This window comes from Molossus molossus, unplaced genomic scaffold, assembly GCF_014108415.1.
Source record: "Molossus molossus isolate mMolMol1 unplaced genomic scaffold, mMolMol1.p scaffold_m16_p_9, whole genome shotgun sequence".
Taxonomy (NCBI): Eukaryota; Metazoa; Chordata; class Mammalia; order Chiroptera; family Molossidae; genus Molossus; species Molossus molossus.
The window spans coordinates 45,214,002-45,237,522 of record NW_023425403.1 but is presented as its reverse complement, the minus strand read 5'-3'; the positions used below and the strand labels follow the sequence as shown (position 1 = coordinate 45,237,522).

General features: G+C 40.5%; 1 protein-coding gene across 2 annotated transcripts in view; it reads right to left on the bottom strand.

Moving 5' to 3' along the window:
- Positions 1-23,521, bottom strand: part of GPC6 (glypican 6) — a 1,055,524-nt gene that overhangs the window by 82,387 nt on the left and 949,616 nt on the right. For both annotated transcript variants that reach the window (XM_036250295.1, XM_036250296.1), the window contains exon 6: positions 8,218-8,361. In XM_036250295.1, the coding sequence (XP_036106188.1) occupies positions 8,218-8,361 (144 nt within the window). The remainder of the gene's footprint in view (positions 1-8,217; positions 8,362-23,521) is intronic.

Genomic DNA, 23,521 nt, shown 5'->3' with positions numbered 1-23,521 from the left:
AGGAAGTCAGAGTCTTTGACGATAATGACCAAAAACGAGCTTAAGTAATACAATTATTGTGTGTTGCAGATTTCTTTCTACCTTTCACATTTATGAAAGGAAGTCCATTTTCACTCAAACTGGTCTCTTCTCATCTGGTTTTCTCTACAATGTTTATGCTTGAGGTTTACTGCTAGCAGTAAAGAGAGTCCAAGTACGTTATGGGAGTAGCCAAATTCCCTGTGCTTTAAAATGTATTCCATAGGCCCCAGAGCCAGTTAAAAGCTGATTGATTATACAGCAAATACATCAAAACCAGTATTTAGGAAATACCCCTTTTCTTCAGCTCTGTCTCTCATCAGAGTGAGCACATTTGGGAAAAATGTACTGTAGATTTTCCATGACAAGGAAAATGTTCTTTAAGCTGTTCGATAATTTAATAAAAGGTCTGTGTCAAGTGATACCTCTCAGGAACACGCATTTTAAAAGGTATGGATTGAGCAGTGTAGTATGGCTTGTCTATTCAGGTTTTCATAATCAACTTACCAAAACACCCATCACACAGCTGAACAGAGGACAGATACTGTGAATGAATGCGCAGATGGACTGTTTGATCTGATTGGTTCAGGATTGACAACAAAGTTTCTGTTTAATTTGTTCAAAAAGTTCTGGCATATAATGGGAGAATGGGCTATTTGATAGGGCCTATGTCAAAGATGTTACGGATGTTTAATGCATTTCGTTTGCATATTCGGTCAATGATGATTCACTGGTTAATATACCTTCCACATATTCTTTATTGGTGCAGTCTATCTTAGATTACAAAATCAAATTCTTCTTTCCTGTGTGCTAACATTTTATGGGGCTCTGTACTAGATACTATTCCTTGGAGGGGACACTGTGTCTAATTGGTTTGATAAGCAATATATGTTTGCAAACAGTACTTCTTGTCTTTTTGATGATGCTAGCACTGGCAACATGCTATGATGCAGACTGTACATGGTGGTGCTATGCAACAGAAAAGAACATCATAAACACATTTATTGATTAATTGATACCAATAGAACGCATCAATTTGGGTTTAGTGGAAGTCTAGAAATTCTGAAAGATATGTTCAACTCTGAAAGGGAAAATAAGCATATCAGCATACCATACAATAGACATAAAATCTATATGGCCATATTTGGGGTTTTAATGTGTAACATTCCATTTTCATGACAATCAGAGGTCAGCATATCTCTTGCTTAAATGTTTCTGAAGACAAAGGAGAATTTAATACGGGGTTGCAAATGGTTTTGTTGGTAAAATTACCCCCCAAATGATTTCAGATCCCTTATACCTAATATCAGGTGTGCAAAAGTTTACCCATTTAAAATATATGGCATGCCTTTATTTTATGGTTGGAATCCATAGGATTCCCGGCATGTGTCTGAAGGCAGTGGTGTGGAATGAGTGTTAGCATCTCCCAGGGAATTCTGCAGCCAGCATGGCTATTCCTCTTCTTTCTCCCTGCGGTATACAACCCAGTGTAATTAAGCACAGCCTCGCCTGAACTGAAGGTCTATGCTCCTCCTCGTTTCACTAACGTTCCATATGCCTGAGACAATAGCTTCCCAAGGATGTAAAAATAGTCCACTGTCCGCTGGGTGAACTGAAAATTCCACACGAGGAGCAGGCATTTCACTCAGGTTTCCAACAGTGTGTACCACTGAATTAAATCTGTGCATCCTTCAGGCCCATGGAAAAAGCAGAATGTCCCGGAGATAAGCCATCATTTTACATGTGTGTCTTACGATAGTCGCCCCTCGGGCCTCATCGACTGCAAGCATCCTAAGTGGGAAGGAGCTCGTGTCAGGCAACTCTCTGGGCTCCCACAAGCTGCTAATGCTGCCTAGAGAAAGGCAGAAACCAGAAACCGAGACTAAATAAGTTGGGTGGTTTGATTTTAATGTTCTGCATTTTCTCCCTGCTTCGAAAGCTCACTGTATTTTGCTGCTGTTATTACCAAGGGTTCATCAAAAATGAAACTGGGGTGTCTCAGTGGGGTTTTGCAGCAAATAGATAAAGCAGGTTCAGGCAAGACTGGGCAGTTCACAATCTGAAGTGGATTGAGCAGTAGTGTTTGTTTGCTGGGGTGAATGGAGCATAATTTATTCAGCTGCATCGGAGGCTGAAAGCCAATCTGGCCTTGACCCATTTATCTTTGGAAAACTAATTAAAGTGGAGAATCTGGTGTACTGTTCTTATTGCGGTTTCACATTTTTCTGTTCGGGCCAAGCAAAGACTGAGTGTGTGTGTGTCAAGGTGGAAGGTGGGAAATATCAGTTTCACCCAAAGATAGTGGCTGAAGCTCTAGATAATAAAGCAGTTTCTTAAACACAGCTTGACATCCTTTTGAAATGCAAAACAGCGAATTTAGCCGGATGCAGAACCCTTTGAGGTGACGATGAAAAGCCATGGCAATTTAAAATGAACAACAGTTTCCTGAATCCTTACAACCAAGACTTCCTAAATCACACCAAAATGGCCCCAAAGAGGCATGGAAGAACATTTTTATGACCAGCACTTTACTCTGAAACTTGCATTAATCATCAGGCAGGAAATGATGCCAGAATGTGAGTTGCTTTGTAGATTTTGTTCTAAAACAATAAAATAAAGTGCATACCTTGCTGTTTTGCAAGTACTTAAATCTATATGTTCATATTAACAACATATTTTCGCCAATGGCATACCAATAAATTTCAAAAGTTGCACTGTCGTTTTGGAAGAATCATATCCAATAATAGACACCTGATTTCTTTTGAGGCGGAGAGGCTAAAGAATATTATAGGAGGCAAGCAGGGAAGTTTAGCAGGTGGGGTGTGTTGGGGAATGGTTTGAGATTGACATTCATTCTTATGTGTTCAGGGAAGTCAGTCCTCTTGGGGAAAAGCTCCAAGGATCATCATAACCATCAGCTAAGGAGCCGGCCCGGGCTCAGCGGACGGAAGCCTGGAGTTACCCAGAGAAAGTGTCAGGAAGGGCAGGCACAAGCGGTCTGAGCTGGCCCTTCTCTAGTGATGTCAGTCGGACCTAAGGAACAGAACCCTGCCTTGTCCCACCCATGCTGTTGTCCCCTCCCACTTCCCTTGTAGCACCAGGTGACCTTAAATTGCATTTTCCCTGTTCCTTCCTCAAGGTCTTTCTTTCTGGAGTACCTCTGTCCCAGATTTACCTCTTAACTTTCTCACCTCATCCCAACTGCCCTGGGCTCAGAGACTTGAAAGGATGAACGGGGACACCACTCAGGGAACAGTCTCCTTTTAAGTGAATTTTAAAAGAGACATTTTAGACATAGTGTGACCATTGCCTGAATTTAAGGCCAGGCTGACCTGTGGCACCATTACGTCACGGGTGTGCTGCATGAATTAGTATGAGCTGATTAGGTGACAATCACCTTCTCTCTTGGGTCCTTGATGCTATGGAGGGTTCACGGCTTTATTACAGGGTAACTTAACTCTCCGATTATCATGATTAATATATACACTCAGGTAAGAGAACCTCGGCATTCTTGTCGTCAGCCTCCATACAAACTACTTTGCAGTAAAACATGTCCAGTGCTCCCTCCCTAAATGATCTAAAAGATATCAGTAAATTTAAGTAGGGGAAGAAAACAGTAAATGACCCAGACCAAAAACTATTTTTTAACCCGCTAAACTCTCTATGTCCCAGTTAATGGAAAAATTAGCTCCTTATGCATAAAAGCTGAGGTTGGTTTGTTTTTATTAGTGAGGTAATTATTCACTCAGCACAAAAAGAAAAAAGCCTATATACGTGTAGCGGGAAGAGCTAGTTTTTCAGGCAGACTACATGTAGTCTGAACATTCGGGTAGAATTTAAATCAGCCACCAGAAGAGCTCGTGTTACACAAAGCTCAGATCGAAAACCTTGCCATTGGGAAAGAATACCAAATGGTTGTTAACCGTAAATACCCAGAGAGGAGGTTACTAAACCCATCGGTCATGCACGGTGTTCAGTGGGCTCTCCGGACAATTTGGAAAAGGGAGGTGGGGTTTCTCAGTAACTCTCCGGAATGATTGCACAAAGACAAATGGGGATGAGAGGAGGAAGAATAAGACCAAAGCTTACACTATGCTGCATTGTCCTCCACACACTCCTCTGGGAAGCAAGAGGAAAACAAATTGAAGGGAAAAAGAAAGAGAGATTATTCTATACATAACAGCAGAGCACAGGTATAACGTTTAGCTTTGCAGGCTGCCATTCCACCCCTCCCCCAAACGCCCTCAGACTGAGCAGCAGAATGTTTGAGAAATCTGCACACGCAGTAGGGTATTGAATACTTACTGGCGATTCATTGGTCTCAATCATCACCAACTTGATGAATTCACCTCCAAGTTGTTTTTTTGTTTGTTTGTGTTTTATTCGCTTTTATAAAATACATTCCTCTAAGATACAGGAATTTTTGCTCGAATGAATCAGCTGGCGTAACAGACACTCCTGGTCCAAGTGTGTCCAGGAGCCATTTAGTGTGTTGTGCTCTAACTTTCTGAGCTTTACAACTAATCGCCTTTTACAAAGATAATCGGAAATACTTCTATATGCTCTGATCTTAAATACTGAGATAGTTTGTGTTGATTTATTTGTATACTCTGCTTCCAGTGAAGTCCTTTAAAAAGCCATAGTTTTACATCAAATTGTTTAAGAGAATTAATGGAGGATAAAGTTAAGAAAAAAGGAAGAGAGCTACTCTCTTCCTTCCTGCAAATGATCACCTCTGGTCTGTGTAACGACCATCCTAACAACCCGCTGCGCCAGAAACACTGCCAGGTTGAGTGCTGGTAACAGAGACCGTGGTGGTGGGACCAGACTGTGGACCAAACTAGTTGTTGACATTTGGCTGCTGGCAGGAAGGCCTGTTATATTCTCCATTGAGTCAGCTTTCCATCAGCAGCTGAATTTATACAAACGCATTCGTTCATTATTGGATAATAAAAATAACTTTTGGATAGTATATCTGAAAGCTACTGGCTACCTAAACCTTAGTGGATGGAACTCTTACCTCCAATAAACAGAATCAAATGAAAATGTTTCTGAGAGACATAAAAGAATTTACAAGTTTCCTTATAAATACAACAGAGGTTAAATGCTAAAATTGATGTATTTTTAAGAGAGAGTTTGTTTTGTTTTCAATTATTTTACATAAGTTTTAGCAGCCATTTATCCAGCTTGGGGTTAGAGTTTTATTTCTAAAACCCCGTAATTGTCAGTTCTTATAAAAAATAGTTTCGCAATAATTGACATTAGAACAGTTATCAACAGATCCCAAAGCTAATACCATAGGTACTAATTTTAAATGGTAGGGAGAAGCAATTTTATAAGAGCTTTATAGCTATTTTCACTATGGTGAGAGGGGCAGGGTGATTGGAATATTCTTTTTATGCTGTCCTTGGAAGAAGCATTGTCTGCTGAAACACCCAGGGGAATTAAGGGAAGTCTTTCCCAGTTATTCTCCTTTTCAAGGAAACATGCTTCTTATAAATATTCAAGAAACATCATTTCAGGGGAAATTACAGCAGGGGTAGGTGACATGGGACTTGTTTGCACACAGGCTGTGCTGTGCAGCAGACCCGTCTGGAGCGTACCCAGTGCGTGCATCTCAAAGAGGATTGGTCTGACGTCGCACAGCTCAGCTGGTTACTTCTCCACCTTTTCACTGTTCAGAGCTATGTTGAACCCATGAAGGGAAGACAGCCTTGGGGGAGCCAAGGGCTGCTAACCGAGATTCTGGCGTGAGCTTCCATCTCACGTTTTCTCAAGAATAACCTTGTGTAGCTCTAGCTCCTTTGATCGGAAAGAGCCCCTTGCTCTTAGGGGCTGAGAGGGTATCTCCAGATAGGTTTATGACGAGCTGTGAATTATAAATGGCTAATTCTTACAATTTAAGAAGGAATCATAGTTGAATTCAATAGAAAATTAATACAACTGCCATTCTTCCTTATAGGGCCTAAAGCCACGCCTATAAGAAAGTATGTACTACATGCTGTTGTCACAGAACACTTTAGAATGGAATTGTCTTATTCCTTACATACCTATGCATTGAATCCAGTCCTTATGCACTGAGTCTGGTCCTTGTTCATGATTAACCATTACTAATTCTTTTTAGAAAAATGTTGATTAAAATATATTTTTGGAGTGCATAAAATAGAATAGCTTAAATCAGTTTGCTACCTGCAATTACTCTTCAAGACCTTTATATTTGGGGGATTTTGAAGATCATTAATAAAGTTCCTTTATAAAAGGCTCAAATTTTAGTTTTCCTACCTACCAGATTTTAAACACCATGTAAAAATTTTAAAAAAAAATTTATTTAGGCTAAATTGCATAAATATTACTGTCTTGAGAAATACTTTTCTTTTTCTACTTGCCCTGTTTGAGTGTGTGTGTGTGTGTGTGTGTGTGTGTGTGTGCACGCACGTTCATTTCTCCTGGGGAGAAGAGAAAACTGCGCTTCTATTTCAAAGGGAAAAATTTAATTCGTAGTCATAGATATTACTATATTGTTCAAGTTTATTATAATTTTAACTGTGTATAATGTACCAAATTTGTTTACAAAATTTTATTTTATTGTGGTAAGAACACTTAACATGAGATTTTTACCCTCTTAACAGATTTTTAAGTGCATAATATAGTATTGACATCTACAGGCACAACTTAATTGATCTTCATTGTGTCCCAGTTCTTATGAGTGTTTTAGAAGATTCTGAAAAGCCTGAATTGTTCTAATAACTAAACTAGAGCCAACTAGAAGGGAAATAGAGAAAGAAGGAGAGAGAGAGAGAGAGAGAGAGAGATATCAAACCCATACTCACCATTTGTGCTTCTGGTTAGAAGGAGCTAGACATACAAAGAAATTTGTAAAGTAAAACCCCAAACAATGGAATCTCATGAAAGCATCGTTTCTTTAAAACAACTGGCTAGATGTTTGGAGAAACCTAATCGGTTGTTTCAAAAAAAGAGACTAATCTTAAACTTTTCCCGAAACTGTGAAGAGATATTAGATATAACCAAGGTCAATTAGAAGGTTGAAGTGATTACCCAGATAATTCCTTTTCTAAAACCTACATGAAAGAGGGAGCTTATTTGCTAATACACTGTAATAAATTGATACCATAATTTAGTGGTTAACAATTCCATTTACCCCTTCACATTAGCACTTCGTGGACAGGCCTTTATATTGTCAGTACATTTGATTTTTAGACACAGAATTGCAGATGTGTACTTTCTTTGAGGCCCAATGCACCCAATTTAACCTTATGAGTTGTACACTGCAGAAGGATATTAACTAAAATGATAAAGTAATTTATTACAGTGACTAATAAAAGTATTTTTGTGACTGGAAACTGAGTTCTGAGTTTATATGATATAATCACATGTAGTTCAAATGTTTTATGACCTGAAGTTTTTCATCTGCTAATTTTACTTCAAGATAATTGGCAAAGCAACATTAACAGCACTTACAGCTGCAGGTATGTAAATTGTTTATAGTGCTATAAATACTATAAATTGCATTGAAAATAATCAGGCAGTATATCTCTGAAATTAAGACATTTTCAGTTTTTGTAGCAAAATTTTATTCTTAAAACACATTAAAATTGTTTGCTAAGTTTATGGTTGTATTCTGTAAGTAAGTTGTTGTGATGCTAGATACCATTGGATCCCCTGAAACACATTTAAATGGATCACAGAGTGACTATTTCTAAGAATTCCAACTTTCAAAAGACACACACACACACACACACACACACAATGGTAGTTCAGTAACTTTGGTTTGGGGTCTCTTGGTAAGGCCTTCCAAATGGAAAACTTTACATACAAGGAGAATTCATAATAAAGTTAAACTATCATGATTAAATACATAACTAAAGCAGATTAATAAGAAACGTGCTATTGTATAATTATATCGCTAGAAGATAGAGTAAGTTAGTCTTCAAATTAATATTTCAGAGGAAATATGAAGTTGAAAATTTGGCCTTTGCATGAGTAGATTAATGGTGATAAGACTTCTTAAATAATCTAATTCTTGACTTAAAAGGAAGATCTCATTACTTTTCAATATTCTAATTAAGACCAAGAGCAGATATAAGACTGAGATGACTTTTACAACCAACTTTTCCCCATGCCATCTCCTGAAGAATAACCTTGGAAACAGAAGATGGCCATCGACCCGAGAGAACTCACCAGCCGGTCCAAGCTCGTGCCTGCTGCGGTTGTTGGTCTCTCCTCAGGATTGTACGGCCTGAACCGTGTATTAAAATTTTCAGGAGCTGAGCGGGCAGATCTGAGGGCCGGAGCAGGTTTGGGTTGGCCACACCCCTGAAAGACCTGGAAGAAACATTGAAAAATTAAGGAAGTTGCACAGTTTCTGCCTGAGAGCATGATGCCGAAGCATGCTATCCAATTTCCCATTTCTCATGGAGCTTTTACTTTCAATAAACTCTGATTTTGAAATGTAAACAAATCCAACCACTAATGTAACAGAAAGAATTACCCTGACAGATACGGAGTGACTGACTGTACACTCAGACTCTTATTTTCAATATAATCAATCAATCCTCATTATTCATGGATTCTGTATTTGTGAATTTGCCTACTCACTAACAATGAATTTGTAAGCCCCAAATCGATACCCATGCACTTTTGCAGACATGTGCAGAGCGGCGAAATTTAGAGTTGCCCTGCATGTATGTTCTCAGCTGAGTCAAACATGGTGATGCCCTGCTTTCGACTTGGTTATCAGATCGACTGTCGCTTTATCACAGTGCCGTTCAAGTAATCCTTATTTCACTGAATGATGGCTCCGAAGTGGATAGTAGTGATCCAGCTATGCCAGAGAGAAGCCTTACAGTGCTTCCTTGACATGAAAAGGTGGGTATTATAGGAAGAACCATAGAATACACTGGGTTTGCTACTTATTGGAGGTTTCAGGCACCCACTGGAGGTGTTGGAACATATCCCTTGTGGATAAGGAGAACTACTCTATTAAAAATAGGAATTGTAGTAGTTACTTCATAAAACGCTTACAGGATGAAAGCAACTGTATCCCAGACATTTTTATATACTTGAATTTGGCATTCAATAAACATCCATTTGGGATTCTTGTCATGGTGACATATATATTTCATGTATAGCCTATCAGGCCAAATAACTTGAGTGACTCTTCCTTGAATAACGAACACCCCCCCCCCCCCATTGGAGGAATTCTTTGAGCGATGGTGTTGGAAATAGGCAGATGTTGGTGAAATCCATATAATGATGGTTCCCTCTAATTCTGTTGTTGACAGCGGTTCATGTCACTATGGGGGTTGCTGTGGAAAATCAAACATTTGTTGTAATCATTTTAGGGATGGCACCGTTAGTTCTTTCCATAGTGACTTCACTCAGGGCGGTGTGGGGATCCCTGCTTGGCTGTTCGTAGAAGCTTCGTTCTCTCTGCGGGTTATTGAGAGATAATGCCTTTACCAGAATTCCAGGAAACAGAGTAACCTTTTCAGGAAACTTTGATGAAGTTTAATTTTATGTCTTTCCCATTTCTACATCGGAGATGATTCTATTCCTAGATTTTTTTCTTTCCAGTAAACTTTTTGGGACTCTCAATGTCAGCTAATTCTTTAAGTTGCATGTGTATGTTCAGAGGCATTTCTTCTGGTTTTGTAATTGGATTCTGTGTTGTTCAACTTTAAAATGAGCATTTTTCATCAGGCATATTATGGGATTCCACTGACGTACACAGAGAGCTCCTGAGTGCCATTCCCAATGACAAATTCCACCTGGAGACACAATTCATTTCGTTTTACCGCTACAGGTAATTTCTCTTGTGTTGTATTCAAAAGTTCTCCTTCAACTCAGCATTTTGCAGAGCAGGAACACTTTGTCTTGGCATTCTTGGAGATTGGTCTTAACACACTATTGATTATTCTTCTTTCACACTATTTCTGAGGCTGATGGTGTAAACCAGCGTGATGGAGATAGCGGCCCTTTCCTCCCTCATGCCTAAATCACTTCCCAGCGGCAAGGTCACTGCTGAAGGAGGGCATTAACATTTCCAAAACTCCGGGGTTCTGTCGAGTGTGCTATTTTGGATCGCTTCGGATATGACAGCTGACTTTTAAAAAGTATAAAGCCTGAGGCAAAACAATACTGATGGCCTTGCCAAGATTTGTTGAAGCCGGACACTGAAAGAGTTAACAGACCTTCTTAATTCACCATTTGGGGGGAACTCTGGCTCACTGGTTTAAGTTAAATCAAAGGAACAAGATGTGCCCTGAAAGAATAGGAGTTCTAGGGGCTATTTCATCAGAACAGAAAACCTTACCACTTGTTTGATTTGGGGGTGGGGTGGAATTAATGATAACAACAGAGTATCGGTTTGCCTAGCAGCTTTCTGGCATTTGTATCAGGGTTGGATTTTGGAGATGGCCTCAGTGTAGAAATTGCTGGGTCTAGGATCCAAATGGCAGAAAACACTGACTTATAATTATTATGGACACAACTAGCCCACAGGCAGGTGGAGAACTAACGAAGATCTGTCCCACTACGTCAAATACGCTCTGGAAGGTCCGTCCGCACTGATTCTATGACACCCTCGCAAGAAGGGACTTGTCCGAAGAAAAGACTTTTTAGTGTGGAAATGCCAAGCTAGGGGACCAAGAACTGTTTTTCAGAATTTTTTAAACATAAAGAGAACAGTGGCAAAGGGGACCAGAGCATCAACTTCCCTGTGTTTGTGTGGGCCTGATTAAAAGCCCCTGTGTGATTCGAATATATCTTTTTTTATTTTTTTTAATCCTCACCCGAGGACATTTTTCCTTTTTTTTTTTTTTTTTCTTCAGATAGAGTGGAGGGAGAGAGGGGGAGAGAGAGAGAAACATCGACGTGAAAGGGACACATCGAGTGGCTGCCACCTGCACGACCAACCAGGGCCGGGGACAAACTGCAACCGAGGTACATGCCCTTAGCGGGAACCGAACCCGGGTCTCTCTGGACCACAGGCCGATGCTCTAACCGCTGAGCCAAATCGGGCAGGGCTCTTTTTTGCTGTTTTAAATCCTCACCCGAGGATATGTTTTTCTTTAAGTTTTTAGAGAGAGAGAAAGGAAAAGAGAGAAATAGAAACAGAAAAACGTTGATGTGAAAGAGAAACATTGATTGGCTGCCTCCTGCATGCATCCCAACCAGGGAAAGAACCCGCAGCCCAGGTATGTGCCCCGACGGTGTATTGAACCTGCAACCCTTTGATGTACCAGAGCCAATGTTCCAACCAACTGAGCCACTTGGTCAGGGCTAGAGCATATATCATAAATAAGACATCTCTGTCACATAACTTAGATGGCTTAGAAAGTGAAAACTAATAATTTCATTTTTAATACATGCAATCTGTTAGTGAGACAAAATATTATTAAATATTATTAAAGCACGAGGTTCAGAGGTGGGTGACCAAAGGGATTCCTGCGCAGGACATTTGGACGGTCTCAGACGTGTTTCTCAGCCTGCTGTGGCAGCAGCGTAGTGACACAAGCTAGACCAGGTCCTGTGGCTCTTGAAGTCCAGGGCTACATTACTGTAAAAGACCAACGAGCCTTTTTCCGATGGTGTGGGTAGCCCTTTTGTACTTGGAGTAAGGGAAGAAACGGGGGGGGGGGGGGGTGGATCAAGTGGGGAAGAGGCCTTACATGAAATGAGTGTCAGTCGTTCTCTGCGGAGTGGTTAGGGCTGGAGATGCAGACCTGGATCATTAGCCTAAAGATGGTATTTAAAGGCTGAAACTGGTTGCATTGACCAAGGGCAAGTATGTGGACAGGTGGCAGCTGGGGCTGAGGACAGCTGGGTGCCATGCCAACATTCAGAGGACCCTCCCGGAGCCCTAGTAGACCGCTTTGTCAAGGGAATGAGGCTATGATCTACCCCACAGATGCTCAAACAAGGCAGGAAAACAGAAGCCAGTGTCTTAGAAATGGGGTGCTTCATAGTAATTAGATAATCATGTCATTCCGTGATTCGTTCTCTCCAGAATTTTTGGTTTCTGAATTAGAAAATTTGAAGGGGAGAAAAACCCATCTGGGCTGATGTTTCTTAAATGGTTCCCATAAAATATTATTTCCAGGGGAGAACAGCTATTACATAAACAATAGAGTCTGTGATTTCACAGAGAGATGAGGTAACTTAGCTGGGCTCTGGCCGGCTAACACGTGTACTGACTTGTCCAAAGGGAGATCATTGGCAGTGTGTCCCAGGAAACATACCTGGGACACATTGTAAGGCCTGCTCCAACCGGCCCAGACAAGTGGTTCAGATATCATTCCATTTAAAATTTTTTGTCATCTACTGCATCCACAACTACCTGTAATTCCAGAGAGGAAACATGATTTTAAGACACTCAAGGTCTTCTCTGTACAACAGAAGTTTCTTGAGAATATAGCTTTAGGCTAAGCCGCCTCATTGTGGAACAAATCATGAGCTCTACTCCTTGAAGAAATGGAATCGGAATTACCTCCTGCCTGCCTCCCTCCAAGGGGTGTTGAAAGGGATAATTAGATAATTTGGAAAAGTATTTGGAAGTCCCAATGCAGAGAGATGGATGCTACAGATGTACAAAGGAATTATCCTTCCCACCTAGCGGACTTGCAAAACCCGTGGATTTCCTGCACGGATCTGGTGCATGAATCCTCTCTCTTAAGAGGATTACTAAGATAAATGTTTCAGAAGTCTGCTGGCATTCTGAGATAAAAGAAGCTGACATGAAAGATAGAAAGTGCTGAAAGAAGAAATGTTTAGAAGGGACAAGAAAGAGAGGGACGTGTGCTGATCATAAGTTTGAATGCTGTGTCTTAGGTTTCTAAATACAAATATTTTTTTCCTTTAAGAACATTGCTACATCTTAACATATTTCCATTAAAATAAACTAACACCAGGTGTACTTTTTCGAAGGCACCCATCGCTTTATACTAGAGCTGTCTTCTTTATCTTCGGCAGGTTGATTATACTTCCACAAAAGTCATTCCCGGCAACCTGAGAAGCAGAGGCTGCAGATCAATCCTGTCTCAGCTCCTGTGCTTTAAAAATATTCCATCTTCTCAGATTCTACTCAGTGGACTTTTATTATGGTGGGAAAGCTGTTGCTATTCCCATAAATTGTCTCGAAATTTGCAAACAACTCTAATCTTTTATGTTAACATAGGTGGCAGTTAATGCTACCTAAACTTAATTGCAATGTATGTTTTGAGAGTACGGATCTTTTATTTACTTATTAGATCCTAATTTGCAGTTCACCATTAATGAATGGACTATCTGTTAGATGACCTCTTGGGGAATTCACATCTGTCTGATTTGTTCCCAAGGAAACGGAAGCTATCATATCTGCACTGGTTCTACGCATATTTTGCCCAAGGGCAGCCCTTATTTTCCCGAGCGACAGCTGTAGTGTAATAGAAGGGTCATGAAGAATGGTTTAAAAACTTGGACTCCTAACTCTGGCCTTTTCCCTGACATTTGTGTGACTTTGGGGTAACACGTTCTCCTCGATTCTCAAGGCTGCCGTGAAGATAAAATAATAGGATGCTTTAAAAATACACTGAAAAAATGAGGTATGAAGATGTATCGTCATCTGAAGTAATCTGTAATTAAATAGGATAATAACAGATAACAAATCAAACCTATGGATTTTGCAGAGTGATGCATGAATAATTTAAACACCACGAAGAATAGGATCTTACCCGTTTGCATTTTGCTCATCCCAGAACCTGTAAGAGATCTCACCATACAATATGTGCTTGAAAAAAAAAGAAGGGGGAGGGGAATGAAAGGCATGAAAAAATAAACATTTTATAATTTCTCCTTTTCTCAAACGTTTACTGGAGGCAATTCTGTAATGAGAAAGAAAGCTAAGGAAGGAAAGAGAATGAACACTTACTGAGTGTGTGATGGACCAGACACTCGCCAAGCTGTTTTATACACGTATCTCAAAGAATCAACTATCTCTTCAAAATCAAAGTTTAACATTTTTCCTTAGGCTTCGAAAAATACAATAAATCAGGCCTCTACGTTTAAGAAAATCATTTGATATTTCCCTTACTCCATTTCTGTGACAACCTAAAGCAAAACCAAATCAATAACTTTTGTTTTTGTTTTTTAGAAATGAAATATTTTCATTTATTCCCAAGGACATTATTTCACTAAGAAATCTAGCAGTAAGGATAAAAAAAAAATCTCCAATTTTGACCAAATCAATAACTTTAAGCTGATAACTAGAATAAAAAAATCCTGTTCCTTTTTCTTTTTTGTCTTGCAGAATCATTTATTTATTTATTGAATTTACTGGGGTGACATTGGTTTGCAAAACCATACAAGTTGCAAGTGTACAGCTCAATAAAACATCATCTGTACATCGCATCATATGTCCATCGCCCCAAGCCAAGCCTCTTTCAATCCCCATTTCCTCCCCCTTTGCCCACCTCCATCTCCCCACAACCCCTGTTCCCCCCAGCTATCACCATATCACCATACAGTTATCTGTGACTATGAGGTTTTTTTTTTCTTAATCCCTTCAACTCCTTTCATCCAGTACACCCAATCCTCCTCCTCTTGACAGGGGTCAGTCTGTTCCATGTATCCACGTCTCTTTCTATTTTGTTCATCAGTTTATTTTGTTCATTAGATTCCACATATAAGTACGATCATATGGTATTTGCCTTTCTCTGACTGGCTTATTTTACTTAGCATAATGATCTCCAGGTCCATTCATGCTGTCACAAAGGTAAGATTTCCCTTTTTTTTTTTTTTAACGGCAGAGTGGTATTCCATTGTGTAAATGTAGTACAGCTTTTTTATTCACTCATCTACTTGGGCTGCTTCCAAATCGTGCCTATTGTAAACAATGCTGCAATGAACACAGAGGTGCACGTATTCTAATTATTGTTTCAGGTTTCTTCAGATACATTCCCAGAAGTGAGATCACTGGGTCAAAAGGCAATTCCATTTTTTATTTTTTTGAGTAAACTCCGTACTGTTTTCCACAGTGGCTTCACCAGTCTGCATTTCCCCCCACAGTGCACAAGGGTTCCCTGGTCTCCACATCCTCGCCAGCACCGTTGTTGTTGACTTACTGATGATAGTCACGTTGACAGGCGTGGGGTGATATCTCACTGTAGTTTTAATTTGCATCTCTCTGAAAAATCCTGTGTCTTGATCAGTTGCTAATAGCTACTCACCGTGCTTCACAAGACGATGAGAGACCAGAGAACTTTGTGCACAGAAGAGTCTGGCATGGCTCTGTCATTGTCACTGGCAAGCTAAGGGCCACAGGTTCCAGAGCTAACTGGGCTTTCATGTCCGGCAATGGCTCCTGTGGCAGCAGAGAGCACGCTTGGGCCGTGCAGCCTGCCCGCCATCGCCGTGCTCGCCTGTGGCAAAGCCCTGTCTGCGTAGGGTCAGCACGGAGCTGGTGGCCCCTTCTCCGCATGCAAATGAAGTGTGAAGACGGAAGTGGGTGTGCCAAGGGACATCCACATATCATTAGTCAATAGATGTGAAGTTAAGATATATATATGTGTGTGTGTGTGTGTATATATATATATATATATATAAAAAACCCCACACATTTCATTAAATGTAGCAGCAAGAAGAGCTACATCATCACCACGAGACGAGATTAAAGCAGCTCCCCAGAGTCTCATTGCACACACTTTCCTCTGGTTCCTGAGGGCATTCTGCTAATATCCTATGAAGTTTTTCCTGAATATAAATTTAAAACATTTTTAATGCCGACTTCTTTCTTTAGCTGTGAAATCATTATACTGATTACACAAACATCGTAAATATCAGAGTTTTTATTTTTTTACTTTTATTAGTTTGCCAGTTTCCTTTATGGATTGCCTTTTAAGGAAATAGGTTTGCATCCTTATGTCTCAGAACAATCTCTCATCTCCTTCCCCTTCCCTCCTCTCACCCGCTCCCTTCCTCCCGCCTTCTCTTCCTCTCTTTTCCTTTGCTCCTTGATTCATGTTTTTCTTTCCTTAAAGGCTGATTACAATGGTCCCTTGGCCAAGTTCTCTGGCACACTCTTAAGTCGCTGGATGGGTTCAGGATTCTGTGAATCAAGTCAAATCACCAGTTTCAGTTTTGGCTGCTTTTCATTGGCTTCAATTTTCGAAAGCCAGCTACCGCATCAGTTTCAAGGTTCTGATCATCTGCTCCGATGCTTCCCAGCTGGGTTCCCAGCAGCTGTCCAATGTGGTGCAAACGTCTTCAAATCAGCCCTTCGGTAAAAGCACGTTCTTTCCATTTACGTGAGAAGATGATTTTTTTCCCCTTGAAGCTTTTGCATTCTTTAAACAACAGAACACCTTGATTTTTCCCTCCCACATGGTGAGTAGGGAGGAATTGTAAGAAACTAAACGAAGCACATTTTGAGTGCGGAGAGAAAGAGGCCCTAACCCTGTTGGCCTAGCTAGATGATGATTTCGTATGCTCTTTGTTTAGAAGGTTTTAAACCTTTAAGCAATTCTTTAAGATCACTTTGCAAAATTTACATAAACGTGTAAATGTCATCAGCTGGGCTGTGTCATTCATTCAACTCGTGGTTGAACAAATATTTCTTGTGTCACTAAGGCCAGATATAGGTGCTGGGGATATGCCAACTGGACAGGTCCCTGCTCTCATGAGCTTCTGACAAGAAATCAGGCCATTACGACAGAATGTAACAGCTGTGATGGGAGCACCCAAAGGGACAATGAACTCGGACTGGAGAGTCGGAGAACGCTTCCCAGGTAGTAGTGATGGGGCACCGGAGCTGGTTCTTACTGGCTCATAAGACCACTTGCTAAATTCTCAGGAGTTTTGCAAGCTGGTCATTAAACACAGTGATCATTAAATGTTAAATTCTGTACACTTAACATTATATAAATTATACCGAAAACAAAGGTACTATATATTCAAAACTTCTTACTTTCTAATTATTTACTATTATCTATGCTCTGAGGCTATTTATGCCAATTATATCCTGAGGTTGCTTATGTGCAATTATATCATAATGTGCTACTCTGTGTTCAGTGACATCACGTTGGTAGTTTGAAATCACCACAGAAATCGGCCAACACCACAAAGCAGCATGTTTTCTGCACAGAGCTGGTTGTGCAAACACGTGCCAGCATACCACTGAATCTCCCTGGGAAGCAAAGACACAGCTGGAGCATGCCTGGCCAATGGTGTGTACTTGATGGGGGGGGGGGGGGGGGTGGAGAAGACGGCACGTTCCAGGATGAGGGAACAGCATGTACAAACGCATGAGGATGGCGGAGGACGGCCTGAGCCATAGCCAGGGCCGCTCTGTATGTCTGCATATACAGAGCGTCTCCTACCTCCTGGGTTAAAACTTCTGTTAGGACTCAGGCTTTGTTGGTCTTATTCACTACAACCTCCACAGCATCGAGTGTGGTACTCAGAAGATAATAGATGCTCAGGAAATATATGCTTTAATAATCTGAGGGGGGGGAGAGTGGTAAGGAGTGGGCCTAGAGAGAGGCAGGCTGAGGACCACGTCTTCCAGGGCTGTCTGGGCTGTGATCTAACGGCAGCAGAGAACGTGGGGAGGTGTTCAGCGGGGGAGTGGTGTGAACGCGTCAGCCTTTTCAGGAACCCCTCTGACTAGTGTGGGAAACGGACGGGAGTGTGGAGAAACAAAGGCAGGGGAGTAATTAGGATGCTGTAATCCATGTGAGGTGATAAAATGAGGGGAGCTGCTGAGTGCATTCAAGAGGTATTTAGAATGACTGTTTAATTGGTTTCATTATGATTGACTATGAGGGTACAGGAGAGGAGTCAGCAGGGTTCCTGGCCAGGACCAAAGAGCTGTGGGAGGCGTTGTCTGGAATAGGGAACCCTGGGGGCGGAAGGGTGTGTGGGAGGACGATGAGCACAGTTTTGGGCAGGTGTGTTTGAGGTGGCAAGTGGAGGTGTGCAGCAGACAGCTGGGTAAACAGGTGTGGCCAGGAGCGTAATCTGGGCTGGAGCGAGATTGGGGGTGAAAACTACTGTTGCAACCGCAAACTCAGACGGTTGTGTCTGAAGCAGTCTGGATTTTCTGCATCAGAATTCTTTTTGTCTCCCACCCTCATGAACATGTGTTTTAAAAATATTTTGTCTAGCTCACAGATGACATATTCATGAGTAATTAATTGATTTACCACTTTGAAAGTCATCTAAGACACTTGGATGAAGTCTGAGATATACTCTGGGACAATGAGGAGGTGATATGAAAGAGACAAACGTAACGTGTTAGAAGAAAAAGACCTACAGAAAACCGTGTATCATTTCAAGTTTTCCATCAGAATAAGTGGCTGCACCACACACAGGTAGCTCCATCACATGTTTAAATAAATACAGGCTGGCTGGGCAGTGACTGTACCAGGGTCAAACCAGACTGCATATCCCTGAGGAGAGGGAACTGCTTAGCGCTGGGGACGACTGTGTGTTTGTGAGGCTGGGTAGAAGCCACTGATATTCCTCTGACAGTCACTAACCACGGGAGCACAGGTCCAGGGAAGCAGTTCTCTTCAAGGTGGTGTTGTAACCCAGGAGAGTCATCCTCACTCAGACATCAAGTAATTTTGAATATTAGGAGCTTTATTACCTGCGCAGGGACTGTAGCCAACCTACACAGAGGAGAACTGCAGCCCCGAGCTCAGGGGGAGGGTTGCTTATATAGGACAGGGGTTACTCAAGAGTTTAGCAGAGCAAGCAAGCTACGTGTACAGAAGCAGATATCAGCTGTTAGTAGCTGTACAAGTTGTTTATTTTATATTTCTTAATATTTATTAGACCCTAGCCTTGAATGTCTCATTGTTCCGTCTGGCATCTCTTGATTAGTTAAGCTCATGGTCAATACCCTTGTGGTCATGGCTGATGCATCTCTTCAAGAATTTTTGCAAAAACAACTCGGCTTCAAGGAACCCAGGAGAGGTTCCTTCTTCTAGCAGATGGAGAATTACTGGGTTATAACAGTGGGAAGAGGATAGGAGACTTTCTTTCAGGAGAGCAAGAGGGAATCTTCTGCTGTTCCTAAGAACACCCTGAGTGTTAAAAACTGAACTGAGTTGCCGTCACCTCTTCTTGAGTACACTATGTAAATGCAATCTTCTCATCTTTTGCCCTGAAGTCACATTGAAAGAAAAATGTTAAGATAAATCTCTTAAGGTTAGTGATAATTAGGAGTTTCATTTTATCATCAAAAGGAGAACAAGAGCCCTGGCCGGTTTGGCTCAGCGGTTGGAGCGTCAGCCTGCAGTACAGAGAGACCCGGGTTCGGTTCCCGCTAAGGGCACGTACCTCGGTTGCAGTTTGTCCCTGGCCCTGGTTGGTCGTGCGGGTGGCAGCCACTCGATGTGTCCCTTCACATCGATGTTTCTCTCTCTCTCTCTTCCTCTCTCTCCCTCCCGCTCTATCTGAACAAAAAATGGAAAAATGTCCTCGGGTGAGGATAAAAAAAAAAAAAAAAAGGAGAACAAGAAATTATTCCTTTACCATGGAAGAAAAGCTGAAACCACTTTGCTTTGGGTGCATTTCCTATAAACGTATCATAAGCATTTTTCTCAAACCATTTTACTTTATAAAAAAGGTGTCTCAACCCCCTACCCCTGCCTTGTACTAGCATCTGAAAAATCTGGCCATGGCCATATTATCCAGTGATGTCATACACAGGAATGGAACAGATTCTAGTTTTAAAAAAAAAAGAAATGAAGAATCAAAAAATAAAAGATGTTTCAAGGTCATCGCTTCTTGGTGTAATATTATAAGTGAGAGGTGATGGTCAGAATGTAAACTTTGAAATTGGAATAACCAGAGAAAATATTCTGAATTAGAAATCATTGAGAACTTGCTCTTAGAAGGAGAAGAAGAAGAAGAAGAAAATAGAGCATAAGGGTTTATACATCATATGGCCGTTCACTTTCTTCTCAGAGATCAGACAGAAGGGACTGAACCACTTGTCAATGGAGCAGGATAATAATTCCCTTAATGTAGGAATAAAGTGATATTAGGCAGAAACCACCGAAATTCTTCTGAAACCTTGGCTTGGCTGGCCCAGGTGCGGCCAGCAGGCACAGCAGGTGTCGGTTGCTGACCTGACCTGCACCCATCCTGCGCTCCCCTCCAGACTGCCTTCTTCTGAAGGGCTGTTCAGTGCCACGCCATAGGCCAGGCGAAATATGTGTCCCTTTCGAGGAGATGCTCGACCATTGAAAATATCCCCTGCATAAGTGGCTTTAAATGCAGGTGTGTTTACATCAAACCTGTTCTTCTGATCTTAGAAGTTAAAGGTAAGTTCCCCGACCAACATCAAAGAGCTACAACCATGGAGTCAATGCTCTTTATAATTTATGTACTGTAGACATTTTCAATAATAATTATTGAAATGCTTAACTTTTATGAGTGGTTTTCATTTGGCATATTTCATGCTAAGCAGTTTATGTAGATTATATCACTTTACTCTAAAATGACCCCGTGAATGCATACTACTAGTATCCTCATATTTTTAGAAGAGAAATGTGTTTTTATTTACTTTTTAAATTTTTATTTTTTAATTATAGTAGATAATCAGTATTATTTTAGTTTCAGGTGTACAGCATAATGGTTAGATAATTATCTAATTTACAAAGTGATCCCCCTGATAATCCAAGTAGCATCTTCATTTTTAATGTAAATTAATAGAGTTTAGACATAAATAATTTGCCCAAGTCACAACTAGTAAAAACCAGATCCCTGGTCTGCCTGATGTCAAAATCTGATCTTGTAACCTTTATGCTATTTTCAAGAATACTAGACTAATTTCAAGTACATTTTAAGGTAGTTTCTATTTCTTATTATTGAAGTCTCTGTGGCATTATACTTTCATGTTCTGAATTCAGTTAAGCAAAATGTATTGTTTCTTCCATGTGTAAAATGACATGTTAAGATGTATCTCTGGCCCAGCTGGTATGGCTCAGTTGTTGAACATCGATCTAGAGGTCGCCAGTTCGATTCCCAATCAGGGCACATGGCAGGTTGTGGGCCAAATCCTCAGTGGGGGGCGTGCAGGAGGTGGCCAATCGATGTTCTCTCTCATTGATGTTTCTATCTCTCTCTCCCTCTCCCTTCCTCCCTCTTTCTCCAATATCAATAAAGAAAAAAATTATTGGAAAAAAAAAAACACATAAATCTCTGTAAAATGTAAGAATAAGCAAGATGTAGTTCCTGTCCCCCACTAACTTATAATCCCAGGAAGGAGGAGGTAAATGTACAGGTGACCACACCACAAGGAATAATGTTTACTACTTAAGAACACATGGAATACAGGGGTTCAAATAAAGGAAAAACACATGTTACTGCAATAAACATATTTATTTGAACTAAATTCTAAACAATGTCCTCATAGCTAAAAGAAGATATTTTTTTCCATGTTAATTCCCATGATATTATTTATACTTGAATATATTAAAAGAAAAAAGATACAGAGAAAAGAAATATATCAGGATGCTCGGAAAAAAACCTCATCATTAATGAAAAGATAATGTTAATAATGTAAACTGTTAGAACTAGAAAGGGGACATTTCAAGCAAACCCTTATTCTACAGATGAGGAAACTAAGACCTGTCAGCTAGCAGAAGAAATTATTATATTCTTTTTCTGTTCTCTTAGGCTTTTTTTTTTTTTTTTTTCATCTTTATTTGAGCCGTAGATTCAGAAAGAATTGTCTGGAGAAAATTAAGTACCTGAAGGTCATCCTGCTCTCTCCTCTAATGGGTTCTACCCTCGTCTGTAATAAGTATGAATTGAATGGATGGTTTCAATTGGAATTTAGTAAGTCTTCCTTCTTAATTTAGATTATATCTGACAAACCAATCTTTTCATGGATTAGCTTTGAAATTACTCCTAATATAGTTAAATTATATTGAGTGAGATTAGTTTCATCTTCCCTGATAGAATAAGGAGATTATCAACACATTTGAAATTCACAGAGATTCAAAGGTTTTTTTCTTCCATTCTCTTGGGAACTTTCTGAAAACCTGAAAAGTTCTTTGATTTGGGTGTGTAAAAGAGGTGGTGGAATAATGAGGGTGTTTTCCTGTCTTTGATGAAGATCGTGAAGTTGGTGAATGTAATAGGCTTAGCTGGGGCTTGAAGAACTAGCAGTTTGTGCTTCTTATCAGTAGGTTCCTTGTGGTATGTTTCAGGCAACAGCGCTACTTAGATGGCTGGTCCTTCCATGGCTGAAATACATCTGGTCCCGGTGGGAAGACACTACCGGGGAAACAGTGGCAGACTGGGAAAATCTATTTCTTTGGATCAGACAGTTCTGGGTTGCAATCCCGGATTGGCCACTTGTTAGTTTCAACACCTCAGACAAGCTACTAAATCTCTCTAAATTTAGTATTCTTTACCTGTAAAACCAGGAAATGAATGTTTTACAAGACTGCAGTGAGGATTTGAAATAAATATGTAAGTCATCTAAAAAGAGATGGACAAAAGCAGAGAATCTGTTTTGTCCTCTACTGTATGGCCCATGCCTGCTAAATGGTAGAGTATTTGTTGAGTGAATAGAGTAGGTGCTCGATTAATGGTAGGCATGATGATTATCATAGTAACTAGGTAATTATTTATCTAAAAAACCAACAAAAGTTTTAACATGCTATTCTCCCCAGTCTTTAAACAAGTATGGTATATATTTTATTGTTATATTATATTCACCATACATAATATACTATTGTACAAAAGATATACAAATCAAAAGTTTGAAATGAGTGCCATAATGTTATTACTAACATAGTATAAAGATTGGTTGGCCAATGTATTTTTCAAAAGGAATGTCAGTGTGCCTTGCCTCCAAGAGCTCAGCTGTGAGCTAAGTAGGAGAGGCAATACTTATCAAAACAGATCTAAGACAAAAGCAGAACATGGACCTACATAGTGGCAATGGATCTTTTTTAGTTTGTAAATATCGCTAATTTATGATCTCAGTGATGAAGTTCAAAAGATGAGCTCTTTCCCACTAGCGATAGAGGTGATGAGAATCACCGCACTAGAGGAAGAGGATTTCATACCTAAAACTATGGGGTGTTCGTCTTTTTGCCTTCAGATAGAAGAAGGGAGAAAAAAGTACATTTTTACATATTGTACGATTAAACTCTAGAAAAGATGGGAAGTGATGAATGCAGGTCTATATAAGAGACCTGTTGCACCAGCATCTAGCATGGTGGGATGTGCTAGGTAAAGTTGTAAAGGGGATCAGACGGAAAGACAGACAGCTTGAGTCCTGGCTTTCACACCTCTGTTTCCTTACCTTCTTCACGAACTTTCTCTTAATACTTGATCTAGTCAGGAAATATTCCCGGACCCTGCCCTAGTGTGAGACTGGCTGTGTACCCCACATCCCTAGGATACAGTGACCAGCGATGGGAGTTCTGCGGTCAGACACTCTTCTGTGTACTTTTCATGCACCATGGAATCTTTGTAAATT